Source organism: Primulina tabacum, chromosome 9, assembly GCF_025594145.1.
Source record: "Primulina tabacum isolate GXHZ01 chromosome 9, ASM2559414v2, whole genome shotgun sequence".
Classification (NCBI taxonomy): domain Eukaryota; kingdom Viridiplantae; phylum Streptophyta; class Magnoliopsida; order Lamiales; family Gesneriaceae; genus Primulina; species Primulina tabacum.
Window position 1 is genome coordinate 40,568,864 of NC_134558.1, and position 18,473 is coordinate 40,587,336.

Here is an 18,473-nt window from a genome sequence, read left to right on the forward strand (position 1 = left end):
GCCTGACACTGGATCAATCTCTTTCGGAGAGATGGTGGATCAAGGACGGCAAATAACTGAAGCTGTGGCCATTTCTAGTGTTTTTATAAACAAAATATGGAAAAACGAAAAGAGTGGGTCTCTTGTGAGACGGTCTCACGAATTTTCATCTGTGAGACGGGTCAACCTTACCGCTATTCAAAATAAAAAGTAATACTCTTAGTATAAAAAGTAATACTTTTTCATGGATGACCCAAATAAAATAGACCCAAATAAAATATCCGTCTCACAAAATACGACCCGTGAGACTGTCTCACACAAGTTTTTATCTTTGTATAATATTTTGTTACAATATATACATATAATATATCTCACCTATTTAACCTTTTAATTAATATACGACTCAATCATTTTATTTATATATAATTTTTATGGTTAATTTAATTTTCTCAATATATATATATATATATATATATGATGCTTGTTTTATATATACTAGGGGCTTTCTATAATTCCTTCATAAAACAAGCATTAATTTTACGGAACTGAATTAAGGCAACAAAATTGACTGTAAAAACATCTTAAGCCAATGGCTTTATTACGAGGGGGATCCTATAGTGGAATTTTTCAGAGCCAGCCTTATACTCCTATTTAAATCAAATCCAAAATAATTATTAACGAATTTCCAATCATCAGGTCCTCGAAGCTCGATTAATTGATGATGTTTGCGGAGCTGGGAGGAGATGACACAAGAATCTTGCTCTTTCCAATTCTTTAACATTGTCAAAATCTCTTCGATTCTGTTTCCTTTTACACGGTGCCACTTGAAGAAGCAGCACCCTGTTTACTAGAACCTCCAGACTTCGAGGTTCCCACTATGTCTTTGTGATCTTGGTGACGAAAACCGGCTTCCTCATCAAAACGTTTGCTATGCTCAATCTCCTCGTCGGCAACCTCTGCGCTGTTTTGATCTGTTTTATCACCCCTGCATTGATTATATCATGAAACAATGAAATCATTAATATATTGATGTATTAACAAAGTTACAAAGACTCGGAGAAGTCTATAGCATCACCATCAGTTTGGTGTCCAGAAAAATTACATTTTATCAGTTGCTGAATTCTTAAATTTGTCGAAAGATGCTTCTTTCAGAAATTTATGAAGCTCCCAACACAATGAGGGCAATGGAAATTGTTGCAGTATAGCACCAAGTCAAATTTTTTTATTTTATTCGTAAATGCTACATTAGTAAAAAATTCTCATTGGTGCAGGCTTATTTGAAGCAATCCCACAGTCCTTAGCGTCATACCCTGGGGCCACGAGCCTGCATAAGCAAGAATCTATACAACAGGCTGACAACTACACAATATACCCCCAACTTGATTAAAATGATTAACTGATATTACTAGAGTAATTCGTGGATGAATCTACAAACCCCATAACAGTCTACCTAAAATCCAACATGGAATAGAGTACAACTCTTGGGCTGTTTCTTAGAGCTTAAAAGCAAACGACCTACACCGTGAGTGAAGCCTCCAGTCAAAGTGAATACTTTTTTTTTTTGAACTTCAGCTATCTACTAATTAAAGAAATGTGCAGGGAAAATAAAAGAATAAAAATTTGCATACCATGAATAAACGACGAGCCCAAACGCAACAGCAGCAAAGGCTACATAGTACATCCAATCCACCTGGAGAATATTGAAATATTGCATACTCGGTATATAAACAGAAAAGGAAAAAAAAAATTAACTTAAATATTATTTTCATTTGCATTTGTTGTTTTTCCGGACCTTTTCCTTGTATGCAAACATTCGTATCAAAACCGCCCACATATCTGAGGTGAGCAAAGATAGATTTAGCATCGTAGCTCCACTGATCTGCATGAGCAGTTGAGGGAAAAAAGGGATTCATCAATTGAGCCAGAAATTTAATATCTCGTAAAAGAGAGAAAAAAATGAAGCATCTTGAATACCAATGACTTCTCTATATACAGAAAATAAGAACTTTTTGTTACTCAGCCTTTTATCCCAATATAGATACTCCAATGCAGTTTAACCTCTTCTTTTTTTATAATGACTCTCACAAATGCTTGGGAGTAGGGATTTATTTGTATGTGTAAATATAAAAGGTGAATCACAAAATATTTCTTCTACTTTACGATATTCTCCTATACCATCATCTGCCATTTTTGCAGGAAAGATTTATGGCAAGTGGTAGAGGAAGGAAGCAGATTACTTCCCAGAATGAGAATAACATGCTAAACAAAGGTTGTTAATACATCTATATAAAAGTAGTTATTCGAGAATCCAGAAAAATCTCCACTATCATGCCGCCTTTATTGCATTTTAAGATTCAACATCAATTATGGGTTTTAAGACAGTTTCTACTTCATGTGACAGATAAAACTTTATCTATGACGTTCAAAAAGAATTTCTATCGGAGACTGATTTCATTATTTGTGTCTTTAAGACTAAAATGCCGAACACCAATATAAAGCACAATTTAGCCATAATAATAATTTTAAAAACATTAAATCAATGTGGATTAGGCTCAAGAATTAACAGGATACCTTCAGCAAGATGGGGACTCCAGAGTAAAACAGAAACATGGCCAAAGAAAATCCAGCAAAAGGAACAGTCTGTAACAAAAATTAGCAAGGATGTCAAATCAAGATCAAACCAGTCCAGTGAACTTTGTAATAAATCAATAACATAGTGTTACTTGAGATCCAGAAAAGCACTTTGGGCATTCCACAAGCATGAGACTGTACTTATAACACAGTACATGGGATTTTAAGAAATCAGCTTCGAGAAAATGTACAAAGGATTACAGCTGCGTGGATTTAAAATATTTATCGTCCAGTTTAGTGAGCGTGAAAATAGCTTTTACCACCACAAAAAATTTCACAAAGAATGCAGTTTTGATCTATCCTCGTACATACACCACGAATATTGAAATACACTAATAAGCTATGAACACAAATACATGCAACACAATAACTTGGATGACATATATTATGCCTCAGAAGAAATGTACAAAATCTCTGACCCTCGTATTTTAGTGTTGAAAGGCATATGTGAATGCTTCAAACCAAGATTACACTGGAATATATGAAATTGGGAACAACACAGGCAAGGAGTGACAAAGAAATTCTGATCGTGGGGCTACACAGGGCAACTCAATGGAATTGGAGGAAGGGGCGAACTAGATAAATTTTCAAAAATACATATAAAAACTAACATTTTTTTTCCCTCAATGGGGGTACCTCCCCAATTAAATCAGTTGTCATAAGCTTATCACAATGCTAATATGGACTGCAAATTTCCCACGTACAAAAAGACCAGGAAATTTGCACTACAACACAAAATAATTAAGTAGGGAACCTACATCCTCGTTTGTATATTTGTTACACAAACAAGAAATATGGCAAGGAGGAAGATAAAGTAAATGGGTGGGTGAGAGAAAGTGAGGAAGTGAGAAAGTGAGGAAGAGAACAAGAGACATACCGCCCCAGCTGACCAGTGAATGGATTTGAGTTCATTCCGTTCAAGTATGCTTCTGTACACTTGGTTAAAGATAACAATATGATAAGCTAAACTGTGTTCATCATGACAACCCATAATATGAAAAATAACTACAAAGCATACAGAAAAGGATACATCTGTATAGCACTGATAATGGCACCAAAGGTTCCTAAAAAGGCCATAAGTTCAACCCTATCAGCACTCTTGACGAAAAACTCCTGCATAGACCAAAAACACAAGGATTCATTAATCTTCAAATCTTAAAGTACAAGAATACCAAAAAAGATTGATCTGAAGCCATCTTTTTAAACTAGAAGGCGTCAAGCCACAAAAATCACTAAGAGCGGCAATAATGATTATCATTGAGCTAGAAATTTAAGACTATTGGCAGGTAGTTCGAAAATGTTGAAAGGGAAGGAAGGCTTGGGGTGATCAATAGTAAAAGAAATTATGAAAAAGAAAGAAAAACGAAGGAAAAAGGAGAAATGAAAAGTCCAAGGAACAAATTAAGGATAAGACTAAGCACGTGAAACACAACAAAATCACAAGTGGTGGAGAAAGTAAATACAGAAGCTAGAGGTTGTGTGAGTAATTTAAAGAAACTGGAATTAGGAGCAGCAAATAACGTTGTCTAATAAACAGAAAAAGAAACTTGAATTATACATCATGTGATGCAGGCAAAATTTTCCAACAATGGAGATTTACATTCCAGACATGAAGTTCAAATTTAAAAATTCTAAGCAGCAATATTCAAAAGCGACCTACCTCGCTGACGTTGCTAACACCGTAAAGTGTGGCCCCGGCAATCACAAGCAGATCACCTTTTATTGGGTTGCTACCACCTATAACGATGACAATGATAGCGTCGTAAATTATGGTTAAAAAAATTATAGCATCAGAAACTGAAAATGATAAAAAAACATGAAAGAAAAGAAGAAAAGTGTGTCATTGAAGCCATGATTACTAGATTACGGGGTTCCACTGTCTTCGTATTAATAAAACTGAATGAATTTGGTACCTTTAGAGTGGCTTGGTTGACAAGAAGGAAATAGTAAAAGTGTTCAAGTACAGCTCCAAAGGAGTTGGATTAAATAAAAATAACTGTGGTAACTGTTAACTGGTGCACACTGAAAAAATTTTCTTACTAGCTCTGTCTGCAGAATGAACGTCTGAGAAGACAACAATTACAAGGCCAGCAACACAAACGACTACACCAGCAAACTTTTTAAATTCATACTTAGTCTTCAAAAAGAACCAAGTAAGAAACAGCACACATGGTATTGTCCAACAATCAAGGAGCATGACACTCGTAATTGATGTGTACTGGTATGCCTTCACAACTGTTATGCCAAAAAGATATTAGCTTCTGTAATCTCACACAATCAGACACATAAAAAATGTCAGTTTCCTTTATATTTACGTTCTGCTTTGCATTATTTCACTTCAAACAACTGTTTCCAGAAAATTAGATTAAAGCATACACTTGATAGTAAATATCATGAGTCGCAGTATACAGTGTAAAATGTATGCCTTGGTCTGATCTGGTCCAGTCCAATGTATAATGATTCTTGTGATAAATTAAAGCTTTTGAAGCTTTGTGATGTATAATGTGATGAAGACGCACTTCCTCCTACTATCATGTTTTATGAGGAAATTGCATTTTGTAGCTAAAAAAAGTTTACAATATAGAATCCTGCGATCACTATTTATAAGTCGGTAGATATTCTCGGAATAGCTAACAACTCCCTCAAACAAAACCACATAAGATAAAGCTTACATGAAACTTATGATCTTGCGGGCATTAAAAAAATAAAAGTAAAATTTACAATAAAATAATCAAAAATAAAATCACAAGATATATTAAAAAAAACTACAGGATGTTATAGATTAATCAGAGAATCTTCAAAACAAAATCATGCTTTAAGCTTACATTAAAAATAAATAAAATGAATCATAAAATATATATAAAAAAAATAGCTACAGGCCTACAGTAAGATGATGTTACAGATTAATCAAAGAATCACAAAAAAAGTATATCACTTGCTGGGTTCCCAAAATAAACCCAACATAGTTTCGAGTGGTAACTATTGATAATTCATAACCAGTAGAATTTTTCTGAAAATATAAAACAGATGTCGAAAATATTCACATACTATACATTTACGCCATATATTGAGCAAAAGCATATTAAAGTGGAATTTTTTATATTCAAATTATATATTATCTATTATTATCGTACAATAATGATCAGGATATAAATTAATATCATAGAGATTATTATAACTTTATTTTATCGTTATTCAAATAAATTAGTAAAAAATTATAATTTATTATGCATACATACGAACTGATACGACGACAAATTGTAAAATAATTTGTACTAAATATATACTATTTTTTAAAATATATTTTACCATATACAAGCTTCTTATGTGCATTTTTAACTAGTCAGAAAATTTTAAAGATCCCTGACTAATCATAAAATTGGGCGAATGGTTCCAGGTGGTTACTCGAACACCTTTCACCCTTTGGATCCTCAGCTAGCAGGATAATAAGGCATTAACATGAAGCACTATAAATTCACAATCCGTCATCATTGATGGTCTAACTAAAGTTTATAGGACTCATTAGGCATATAGTTAATATAAACTTACCAAGAAAATTAGCTTCCACGTCAACCAATCCAAGCGCAAGGTAGTAATACCATTTGGCCTGCTTACAGAGAGAAAATGCATAGGGGATGTTTATAATGGCAAAAACTCATCCCTTAAATCACTTGCAATATCCAAAAATTATGCAGGAGAAGACAATCAAGGATGCTAAAATCAAGCATCCCACACACGATATACTCAACGAAGCAACAAAACAATACCATATATGAGAGAGATGATATTCAATGCATAAAGAATCGAGCTTTGTTTTTATCATCTAGAAAAATGCTGTGTAATTTATAAGCAAGCAACAAAACAATATCATAGATGAGAAAGATAATATTCAATGCATAAAGACTCAGGCTTTGTTTTTGTCATCTACAAAAATGCTGTGTGATGTATAAGCAACTCAAGTTTTGATATGCAGTCAAAGTTAAGCTGTTTGTTCCGGAACATCTGAATTTCTTGGTGAGAACTCCACAATAAAATTCAAAGTGAAAGCTACGAGCTTACCTTGAGAGGTTGCCTTCTGTAGAGCATAGTGCCACCGTATATCAATGCCAAGAGTACATAATTCAAGAAAGACTGTGAGGTTGGTGCATTAATACCTGCGTTCGGAGACCAAACAAATGTTTCATGTTACATTGAAGAAATATGCCGTAAATACAAAGACCCTTGTTCCTGTTTCATGTTACATTGAAGAAATATGCCGTAAATACAAAGACCCTTGTTCCAGAGCCTCTATGTTTAACCAGAGTTGCTGGAATGGCTGTAGGTTAAGCCATAACCTGGTCTTCTATTTTTTTAAAAAAAAATAACACATTTACATAATATTTTTTCCTTAGCAGGAAAGTGACTGCTTTCCCCAGGAAGCGTACAGAACAAAACTGTTATTCTAACAATGACCATAGGTATACAGAAGAGACAGAAACATAGTTTCTACTAGATAACAATTAACTGCAGACTCGACTCAAGCCCATAAAAATAAATAACATATTTTTTAAGAAAAAGAAATCAATGTCTTGAGCGTGAATTTGAAACTAACAAAAAGAAAACAAAAACCTTTTTTGGCGAGTTCAGAAGATGCAAATCCAGTTGAAGTGACGAGAAGAGAGAGAAATTGTCCCAAGGCAAGACCCAACAATGTATTCTTCGTCCAAACATCCTTCCAATTCACCATAATTACTCAGTTTACGTGGGAACACAACGATTACTCACCAAACTTAGTGGGGGAAAAACTAGATCAAACGCAACAGAAGCTCAAAGGGTTCCCTTTCAAAAAGAAAAGGAAATTCAGATATAAAAGGGACCAAATCCTATATTGATCCTTGAAAAATTTATTCATTCACTCATGAATTAAAATCAATGGTGTTTTACAACACGGATTTTATGTATTGAAGTCGACGTGATTATGAAATAGTGAGTCCCAGGGAACGGCTGTGACAAATTCACAGCTGCGGAGGCTTTTAGGTTCATTTTGCTGCGGGTTCGATTTATCAAATCAAAAATAACATATTTATTCACCACTTTATCGGGGGATTTTAGATTCATTTTGCTGCGGGTTCGATTTATCAAATCAAAAAGTTTTTCAAGTTGAAGTGGTCAACAATGCTTTATATATATTCGTTGAAATAAATATGTTTTAAGAAAGAAAAAATTGGTGTCCTCTCCAAGTAGTTATTATCATGTCCTCACACTTAATAATATAATAATAATAATATAGAAGTATAGATATAATAATATAGAATAGATAAAATGAGTTATCTTTTCAAAGTTTCTTTTTGAAAATCTCATGCTTATTGAATAACACAATTTGAAATATTTAATAACTGATAATTAATATGTAATTAATTGAAAACTGAATTTCTTGAAAATATAAATTTCACTTTTCATTTTAAATTTAAATCTAAATATCTTGAAAAAATAAATAGCATTCAAATATTTGACATCGATTTCATCACATGATTTAATATCTCGGTTCCATCACACGGTTCATAGCAACGAGGTTGTGCTGAATATAATTTGATTGAAAACGATTAATTTTAAAAATGATAATTTTTAAAAAATATCATTAATCTCGAAATAGGTGAAATGCAATAAATGATTGAAAACAATTAATGTTATGCGATTTTTATTAATATTTTTGTACTAAAGAATGATATATTTCTTTTTTAAAAATTTAAATGTGAATTGAAGAAATTTGAAAATATAAACTTCAAATTGTTTGAATTGATTGTATCAATTCATTTATTAGTTTAAATTTGAATTTAATTTATTTTTATATCAATTTAAATATAATCTATGAATTATGTGTTTTTTATTCAAATTGAAACTGAACTCAATTGAAAACATAATCTATTTTTAAATCATTCAAAAATATATTTAGCGTTTAGACTCTGATTATGTCGTTGATACGATATACCAGCACATGAAAACTACAGAAATTCAAGTTTAAAATGTATTTTTTATTATCAAAATTTTATTATTGTTTTTTTCATACATTTTATTTTTTGATTTAAGGGTATTACTTATATTTTTTTCATTTTATATGGTTCACACGCACGCACATATATATATATATATAAACAAAGTTTTTCGTCAAAAATAATATGTTATACTGTTGTGGAGAAATATCAATACAAGTCAATGCAACCTTAATTTTGAATTTTAAAAAAAAAAATACTATTGTGGGGAAAAATAAAAATGAATGATAGTGTTTTTCAATATGACGGGAAAAATACTTTTGAAAAACGATCACCTTTGTGTTCGAGATTGACCAACATTTTGAACTATTTAATCTAAATTAACTTTCAAAGAAATAAGTGTATATGTTTTTAACATTAAAATTATTGTGGTACGATCTCATTGATCAATTTTATGAGTTAAGTATTTTATTTGGTTTAACAATTAAAAATTATTATTTTTTATGTAAAAAATCATCAAAATTATTATTTTTTATTATAAATATAAATAAAAATGATTCGTCATATTTCAAAATATTTTTAATAATAATAATAATAATAATAATAATAATAATAATAATATATATATATATATAACCTAAAAAAGCGGATAGATGTGTTCACTATTCTCACATGAGTGGGAATAATTGGGAATTGAGGTGAGAATTGATGCTGCACCTTTTCGGAACAGAACAATTATATGAGAATTTAGGTCTTCATTTGATGATAACAAACTATGCTTTTTGTTAGATATAATTAGATTAAAGAATTTGATGATAAAATATATGGTTTTATTATTATTTTTATAACGAAGACTCATAGTCAGTATATCTCGAATACACATTGGATAAATCTCGAATATATATATGCAAAAAACTTGCAAACCACTTATTCAAAACAGGACAAACTCAGATACTCAATAACGGAAAAAATATCTGATTTCACAGTGTTATGAGTGATTCCACCACCAGACGTGCCCATAAGCAAAAATACTTTAGGTGATTACTTGATTCTCATCATAAAGATTACATAGTTTTGTGGTAATCAAGCTGCATATGCTTATTCCATTTCGCTTTGAATTTTGACCCACCAACAAACAAAACGTAAAAGAAAGGTTGTTTAACACCCGATATATTTCTATATCAAAACACAAACTTTAATAATTAATTCAAACTAGAATTTAGCCTAATTCGCTCGATAATTTATTACAGTAGGAATCTGCATGTCCATTGCGAATCATAATATATTTTTTTAGATGAAGTAAACATTTAATGAATTTGATGTTATTTCGGTGAACAACAGTACATAATAAGAACCAAACTAGTTTATTTAATTTGTGCGAGGGCCGAATCTTTATTGGTTTATTTAATTAGCATGCATTGAAGACTCACTGGTCTAAACATTAATTAGTATGCATTAAAAAATTTGATTGTAATTGTATATATTAGTAGTATTAGCATTGGACCTACACTCTTTAAGCTGTAGCGTCAAATTGAAATTAGGCACCACTTTGATGATTTGATCTTGAATAGATTAAAGAAATTTTGGATCGCATGTTAAATCTAACATTTGATCCTAATGATTCGTGTCAATTGATTATTGGAAAATAAAATGACTTAAATCACTTGATTGAATAAATTTAAGAAAATGGATAAAAATTAAATTATTTGTCACATGACGACGGAGTTTTCAGGAGCTTCAAAGGCTTCGTGTGAGTTATATGGTGTTGGGAAAATTATTTGAGTTACGTATAGATCAATTATTTTCACGATGTTTGACAAAGCCATGTGATGATCCTACGTATGACCTTTATCTGTTACTTTTTTATTTATGTGGTATTGTATGTTGAATCGCATGTTATCAGTTGGTAAATTATACCGACATGTAAGAATATATAGTGGATGTTGGTTTTTTTTTTTCATGTGCATTGAATGTTTATATGATGCATTCATCAATTTACTGTGTTGTCATAACATATTGAGTCATGACTTCTCTAACAATGATTTATGTTGATTTTGTTGAGATATATCGAGTCATCAAATGGACGAGTGTGAGAGGAATAACCACATTCTTGTATGACAACTAGGGATTAACGGCCTTGCAAACCGCATTCCTGATGCTACGTGTATGGACGAGCGACAATTTAATGTTTCATTTATGGCACGGGTGGTCGTTGTTGTTGATGTAATTTATTTGGACTCCATTTGATATTCATTATTCTAATTTAACCATTCATGTATCGCACAACATTGTATTTTCATGGTATTATTACTTGGCGTTTATATACATTGTAATTTTATTGATTTGTCGTACTGGGGTCAGATCCCTATTTTCTTTTTATGTTGTGGTTGTTTGTTGTCATAACAAGTTATCCACGGAGATTTGACGCATTTGGTGGTGTGTCAGCGAGTGATATCCGATGAGCTGTATTGGTTTGTGTCAGATTTTTCAGTTATTATATTTATCATACTGTTTGATATATTTTTCGGGAAGATGTCATGTGTAGCTGTATTGTGAAGTTTCTATGTCGATTTGGACCAGTGGGACATTAGGATTTTGGTTTTGTTGATTATGAACTTGACTATATTTTCGAATATATATTGATGTCGTGTTTTTGAAAATTTTCGGACGAACTATTTACGGGGAGTTCTTGTCGAAATTTCTGTATGACAAAATGAAAATTTTTAACTCGTTTTTTATGTTTACACTAATTATTCATGATTGTTTAGTAATTAAATGTTAATAAGTGATACGAGCCCTCACATTAAAATATATATTAATGATAATAGTAATTTACACACAATCAATATATCAAAATTCACGACTCTATTCTTTTGAAAAGTTGAAAAATGTGATATAATACAAAAAAATTTATACTTTATTTAATATGATAGTAGTGATAACTAAATATATTAAAGTAACACAAAACTCAAAATATAATCATAATTAAATAAAATGATATAACTAATCTAGACACTTAAATGTTGTTTATATTTTCAAGTGCCGTCAAATTCAAATTCAAAATTGAATTTAAAAAAATTAAAAGACTGCACATGTAATTAAACGTTTATTTCCTATTTGTTTCCAGATATTTTGTGCCGTAAGTGAAACATCAATAATGATAAATAGTTTATTTTATAATTTTTTATGAGAATTTTTTCAAGTATGACAAAAACTATATTTATATTAGGGGTGTAAACGAACCGAATCAAGTCGAATATGATAAAAATTTGAAGGTTCGAATTTAGTTTGAAATAAAGATCGAGTTCGAGTATGACTCGAAATGTTCGAACATGTTTACCAACTATTTGAACTATTGCTTGAAAATAAGTACTCGAAATGTTCGAAATTTATTATTTAATATATAATTATATTATATTAATAAAATATTAAGGACTGCGAGAGGTTTGTGATCTATCGAACAAAATAATTTAAACTCGAGTTTGGATAAAAAAAAGTTCGAACATATTCGAATTCGTTTTTTTAGAAATTTTCTCGAATGCAGTTCGAGTTCGGCTGGAAAGATTCGAGCATGTTCACGAACTATTTGAACTATTGCTCGAAACTAAGTACTCGAAAGGTTCAAATTTTATTTTATAATCATATCATATTAATAAAATATTAAATCTCGCGAGCGGCTCGTGGACGATCGAGCAATATAATTTGAGCTCTAGTTCAGCTCGAAAAAGTTCGAACATTTTCGAGTTTGGCTTGAATACAAATCAAATATTTTTCGATCTAGCTACACAAGCTCGTTCGATTCGTATATATATATATATGTATATATATATATAACACACATATATATACATGTGTGTGTATATATACGTATAGATACAGGTAATAATAATAATAATAATAATATATTGATAGATAAAGATATTAAGGATACTAGCAAATAACTAAACACACATAAATTCAAAACTCATACTTTTATTTATATATATATATATATATATATATATATATATTTTTTTTTGTGAGACGGTTTCAGGATTCAATTTTTTTATACAAAACTCTTATGATCACCACTGAAAAAATGATTTGACTCATCTTATGAATAAAGATCGTTTTTTAAGAAACTTATTAAATAGAGAGATACAGAGATAAAAATGATATATACACACACATGTATTTCATGCTTAGCTGTTTAGGTGTGAATAATATTATACTGTGAAATTGATAAATTAATGATAAATACAATATGAATAGATTTCAAAAAATCCTATAAAAATCATTATGATGCTTGATAAAGCCGATCGGTGTATAAATAAAAAGCATTAACATAATTAACATAAAAAAGGTTTTAAAGCGAGACGCAAGTCGAAATTCGTCCAAATATGATTTAATCAAGATGCAAGTTGAAGTAGTGGCCAATCAATCAAGGGCAGGTTTCAATTAAACGGGGTAGATATGCATATTTTCAAAGACAACGGTGTCAAGACTATATATCTAATTTTGATTGTTCTTTTAAAAAAATAAATAATTTATTTGATAAAAAAATTATTTGTTATTGTAAATATAAACACGATTGATTCACATAACAAGATACCTGATACCCCATGGATGAGCCCACTACCCCTGGCCCATTCCTGGCCCAAATGGAAGATAGGCCGACCAAGGGCCCAGGTATTCTCCTATAAATACCAGGTTTGGGTGTTCAGTTGATGAATTCACTATATTGTTTTCAGCAGCACCCTTAGCTGCTCCCCCATATATCCTCAGTCTGACTTGAGCGTCGGAGGGGTTACGTCAGGACACCCTCCTGGCCCCCTCCTAACGGTCTTATTTGTGATTTCAGGCCCAGGGTAATTCTGAAGCCCGTGTCTGGACTAGTGACGCTCGCTGGGATTGGACCCTCAATTTCCCGTAGTATCACTTGGCGCCGTCTGTGGGAACACTTGAGTTGAGGCGTAGAGATGGTAGGCAAGAAAGGAAGTAGAAGAGCTACCTCAGCATCATCACGTCCTCGGAGGGGACCCGAACAATCTCATGTTGAGACAAGACAGGAACAACCGCGTCTTGAGACGAGACATGAACAACCTCGTCAAGAGACAAAAACCGAGCAGCCCCTTCACGAGACAAGGGTCGAGCAATCCCGTCCCAATGAGAATGTGGGGAACTTGACCCTAGAACAGTTGGGACAATTTATCACCCGGACAGTGGATGAGGCCATAAAGAGGAATCAAGAGTCTATGTTTGCAGAAGAGCAGGCCGCTCGCCAGGAGCGAGAGGAGAATGTGGAGGGTAGTCAGAGTAGGGTAGAGGAGATGCGACCCCTCCCCAGTGAGGAGAATCCGGAGATGGAGGAGATGTGGAGGGAGATACGGATGATGAGGCAGCAGTTGGGAAACAGAGCTGCAACGCCCAAGAAAGGAAGTCTTTTTTCTCTCGTCATTTTGGAAGAGGGGCTTCCTCCAAATTTCCGACAGTCAAACTTTGGAGAATATGATGGACATACGGACCCCGAAGAACACTTGGGGAGGTTTGAGAATGCGGCTCTGTTGCACCAATATTCGGATGGAGTCAGGTGCAGGGTGTTTCTGGGCACGTTGGTGAGGTCAGCACAGCAGTGGTTTAACACTTTGCAGCTCAGCTCTATACGTTCTTTTGAGGACTTCTCAGCTGCCTTCTTGCACCGATTTGCTAGCAGCAAGAGGCACCAGAAAAATTATTTGAGCCTGTTCGTGATGAAACAGCAAGAGAATGAAACTTTGCAAGAATTTGTCCAGCGTTTCAACAGTGCAGCGCTGGAAATACCAGCGGCTACCCCTGACATCATGATAAGTGCCTTCACACAAGGACTGAGGGGTGGAGAGTTTTTCAAATCGCTGGTCAAGAAGCCTTCGTTGAGCTATGATGATCTGTTGGCTCGAGCTGAGAAATATGTAAACTTGGAAGATGCCCAACGGTACAGAAGGATGGAGAGCCGGCCCGGAGGGAGTAGAGTTGAGGGAGCGGAGAAGGGAGGAAGGAAGAGGGGTGCGGGGGAAAGAGAGGAAGACAGAACTAGTAGTAGAAGACAATTCTCATCCCATGTTCCCCTAGATAGGAGTCGGGACGAGGTGATGGAGGTAAGGGAGCCCGCGGGGAGATGGGAGAAGTCACGAAGGGTTGGGTGCAGTGCTAGATTGCCTTCACGGGATAGACGAGAAGGATCCTCATTAAGGAGTCGACAAAGGTCTCGCTCGCCCCCTAGGCGTGGTCAAGGCCCTCCATGGATAAATCAGATGATGGGTGAGCAGAGATGGGAAGGTGGATGTCAAGATGTCCCTCAGGAGCTCGTGGAACCGAGGAGGGGAATGAATGAGGATAACCACCCTACGAGAAGAATGATTCATATGATCTCGGGGGGTGCTACTGATGGAGACTCTGGGCGAGCTCGGAAGACACATGGGAGAAGGTTGAAGAACTTTGAGATATCTAGGGGTGCAGATTTACCACAAGACCCCGTCATCAGCTTTGGGCCGGAAGACCTCCGAGGCGTTGTGACTCCACATAACGATGCCTTGGTGGTAACGATCACCATTGCCAATTATGATGTGGCGAGAATATTGATTGATAATGGAAGCTCCGTGAACGTCTTGTTCAAGAGCACGTTGGATCAAATGAAGATGAGAGGATTTGAGTTTGAGCCGGTATCCACCCCGCTGTATGGGTTTGCAGAACACGTCATCTTGCCTTTGGGTCAGATTGTTCTTCCCCTATCCTTGGGGACTGATCCTCGGCGGGTAACAAAGGTGATAGCCTTCACTGTAGTAGATACCCCGTCAGCGTATAGTGGAATTCTAGGACGACCAGCCCTGAAAGATTTTAGAGCAGTAGCTTTTGGTTATCATCAGAAGCTTAAGTTTCCTGTGGGAAGAGGAGTTGGAGTCCTGTGCGGGGACAAAAAAGTCGCACGTCGTTGTTATGAAAGAATCGTGAAGGAAGAAGAAAAGAGAGGTTACGAGCATTCGCATGGAAGCTTGAGCTCAGTCTTGCAGTTGTAGAGTCATTCGGAGAAGCTTCTAAATGGGTAACTTTGTCCTGTGGAGGTACAAGAGGAGCTGAGAGGAAACTTGGAGAATGCGCTGGGTAATGCTCTAAAGAGGCATGGGAACGCTTACCACCTTAGAGAATATCTTTACTTCATTTTGATGTATTTCGTTCCTGAATTTGTCTTACGTTATCAGTTGATATTTAATAAAGCCAAGTTCTTATATTAAGTTCGTGGTTGTTCTTGTATTATGAGGATTATATGAATTTTATTTTACCTACTTAGGCTGCGCCTAGTAGAGAAGAAGAGTGGGGGGGAGAAAAGTTAAATTTTTCCTGCTAAGGCATCGCCTAGCAGAGGAGTAGAGGGTGAGGTGGAGAATATTTATTTTCCTGCTAAGGCATCGCCTAGCAGAGGAGCAGAGTTGGGGAGAAGAAAAATTTTATTTTCCTGCTAAGTTGTCGCCTAGCAGAGGAGTTTGAGGGTGAAGGTGGAGAATATTTATTTTCCTGCTAAGGTATCGCCTAGCAGAGGAGTTAGAGGGTAAACGCGTTGAATTTTATTTTTCTGCTAAGGCCCGGCTTAGCAGAGGAGTTAGAGGGTGGACGCGTTGAATTTTATTTTCCTGCTAAGGCATCGCCTAGCAGAGGAGTTAGAGGGTGGGCGCCTTGAATTTTATTTTCCTGCTAAGGCCCGGCTTAGCAGAGGAGTTAGAGGGTGGAGGTGTTGATTTTATTTTCCTGCTAAGGCCCGGCTTAGCAGAGGAGTTATGAGATGATGAGGTGAGAGTTTGATTTTTCCTGCTAAAGCCCGGCTTAGCAGAGGAGTTAGAGGGTGGAGGTGTTGATTTTATTTTCCTGCTAAGGCATCGCCTAGCAGAGGAGTTAGAGGGTGGGCGCATTGAATTTTATTTTCCTGCTAAGGCCCGGCTTAGCAGAGGAGTTAGAGGGTGGAGGTGTTGATTTTATTTTCCACTAAGGCCCGGCTTAGCAGAAGAGCTATGAATGATGAGGTGAGAGTTTGATTTTTCCTGCTAAGGCCCGGCTTAGCAGAGGTGTTAGAGGGTGGAGGTGTTGATTTTATTTTCCTGCTAAGGCATCTCCTAGCAGAGGAGTTAGACGGTGGGCGCGTTGAATTTTATTTTCCTGCTAAGGCATCGCCTAGCAGAGGAGTTAGAGAGTGGAGGTGTTGAATTTTATCTTCATGCTATGGAGTCACCTAGCAGAGGAGTCAGAGGGTGGAGGTGTTGAATTTTATTTTCCTGCTATGAACTATTTTAGCAGAGGAGTCAAGGGCACGGGGAAGTGGAAACTATTTCCCTTCAAAAGCTTAGTAGAGGACCTTGAAGATGGGGGCGAAGAGGGCATACTGTGTTAGAAAAATTTATTTCGTTTGTCGTTAACAAACAATGTTTGTCGCTGCGAAAATTAAGGGGATCGACCGGGTCGCAGGGATCGACCTGCCCGGTCAGGTCGTGGGGGTGTGGGGGCAACGCCCCCATAATTTTTTCAGAAATCACACAACCCTTCGCAAGGGAATATATCAAAATTCTCATCACTGGGCGAGCGTGGCACGGGGCTGGGCGAGCGTGCCGAGGTGTTGGGCGAGGTGTTGGGGCGAGGGCGAGGTGCTGGCCGAGGTGTTGGGCGAGGTGTTGGGGCGAGGGCGAGGTGATAGGGCAAGGCGAGGCTAGCTGGTGGGGCGAGGGCGAGGTGACTGCTGGTTGGAGCGAGGGCGAGGTGCTGGCCGAGGTGTTGGGCGAGGTGTTGGGGCGAGGGCGAGGTGATCGGGCAAGGCGAGGCTAGCTGGTGGGGCGAGGGCGAGGTGACTGATGGGCGGGGCAAGGGCGAGGTGACAGGGCGAGCGTGTGTATGCGCGGGCCGATGCGCGAGGGTGGCGAGGTGATGGGGCGAGCTGCGTGACAGGCGAGCTGCTCGTGTGGCGGGCGGGCGCGCAGTAGGGGCGATGTGCGCGCGGCGAGCGTGTGTACGGGCGGTCTGATGCGCGAGGGTGGCGAGGCGCTGGGGCGAGACGCGCGCGGCGAGCGTGGGCATGGCTCGGCGGGGAGGTGATGGGGCGAAGCTGCGCGCCGGGCAAGCTGCTCGTGCGGCGGGCGAGCTGCTCGTGCCCGCGGTAGGGGCGATGTGCGCGCGGTGCTGGCGGCGTGAGGCGTCAGGCGTGGCGAGGCTGGTGCAGGCCGAGGGCAAGGACTCGGTAGGCGAGATGGATTGAGGTGGCGGCGCGAGTGGTGGCGTGATGATAGTGAAGTGGTGCTAGGGTTAATGCATAGGTGAAGCGTGGGCCTGGAAGAGCTGGTGAAGTTTTTGTGGGAGAAATGAGAATGAAATGAGAAGGTGACCTCTATTTTTAGGGGAGTTCAAACCAAATCTTGCCATTCAGGACGAGATTGCGACTTGATTTGTTTCCAAATTTTTGGGGACTGACGAACGGCTGGAAAAACATGCACAACTCGCACCCGGTAACTCGGGGACAGCACAACTAATCGAACTTCGAACCTGCGATTCAGTTCGACTCGGGAGGGGGAGACTGGTGATACCCCATGGATGAGCCCACTACCCCTGGCCCATCCCTAGCCCAAATGGAAGACAGGCCCACCAAGGGCCCAGGTATTCTCCTATAAATACCAGGTTTGGGTGTTCAGTTGATGAATTCACTATATTGTTTTCAGTAGCACCCTTAGCTGCTCCCCAATATATCCTCAGTCTCTGACTTGAGCGTCGGAGGGGTTATGCCAGGACACCCTCCTGGCCCCCTCCTAACGGTCTTATTTGTGATTTCAGGCCCATGATAATTCTGAAGCCCGTGTATGGACTAGTGACGCTCGCTGGGATTGGACCCTCAATTTCCCGTGTGTA

The 18,473-nt window shown here is 36.8% G+C and overlaps 1 protein-coding gene across 1 annotated transcript; it reads right to left on the reverse strand.

Annotated features, from left to right (window-relative positions):
* Positions 1–548: 548 nt before the first annotated feature.
* On the reverse strand, positions 549–7,641 carry LOC142556220 (uncharacterized). The gene is made up of 11 exons (XM_075667572.1): positions 7,219–7,641; positions 6,670–6,764; positions 6,160–6,217; positions 4,651–4,845; positions 4,271–4,347; positions 3,641–3,723; positions 3,488–3,539; positions 2,551–2,619; positions 1,772–1,858; positions 1,608–1,669; positions 549–964 (listed from the first exon to the last, which is right to left on the reverse strand). The coding sequence occupies exons 1-11, from the start codon at positions 7,334–7,336 to the stop codon at positions 790–792; spliced, it is 1,071 nt and encodes a 356-aa protein (XP_075523687.1). The 5' UTR covers positions 7,337–7,641; the 3' UTR covers positions 549–789.
* Between the last annotated feature and the right edge of the window lie 10,832 nt (positions 7,642–18,473).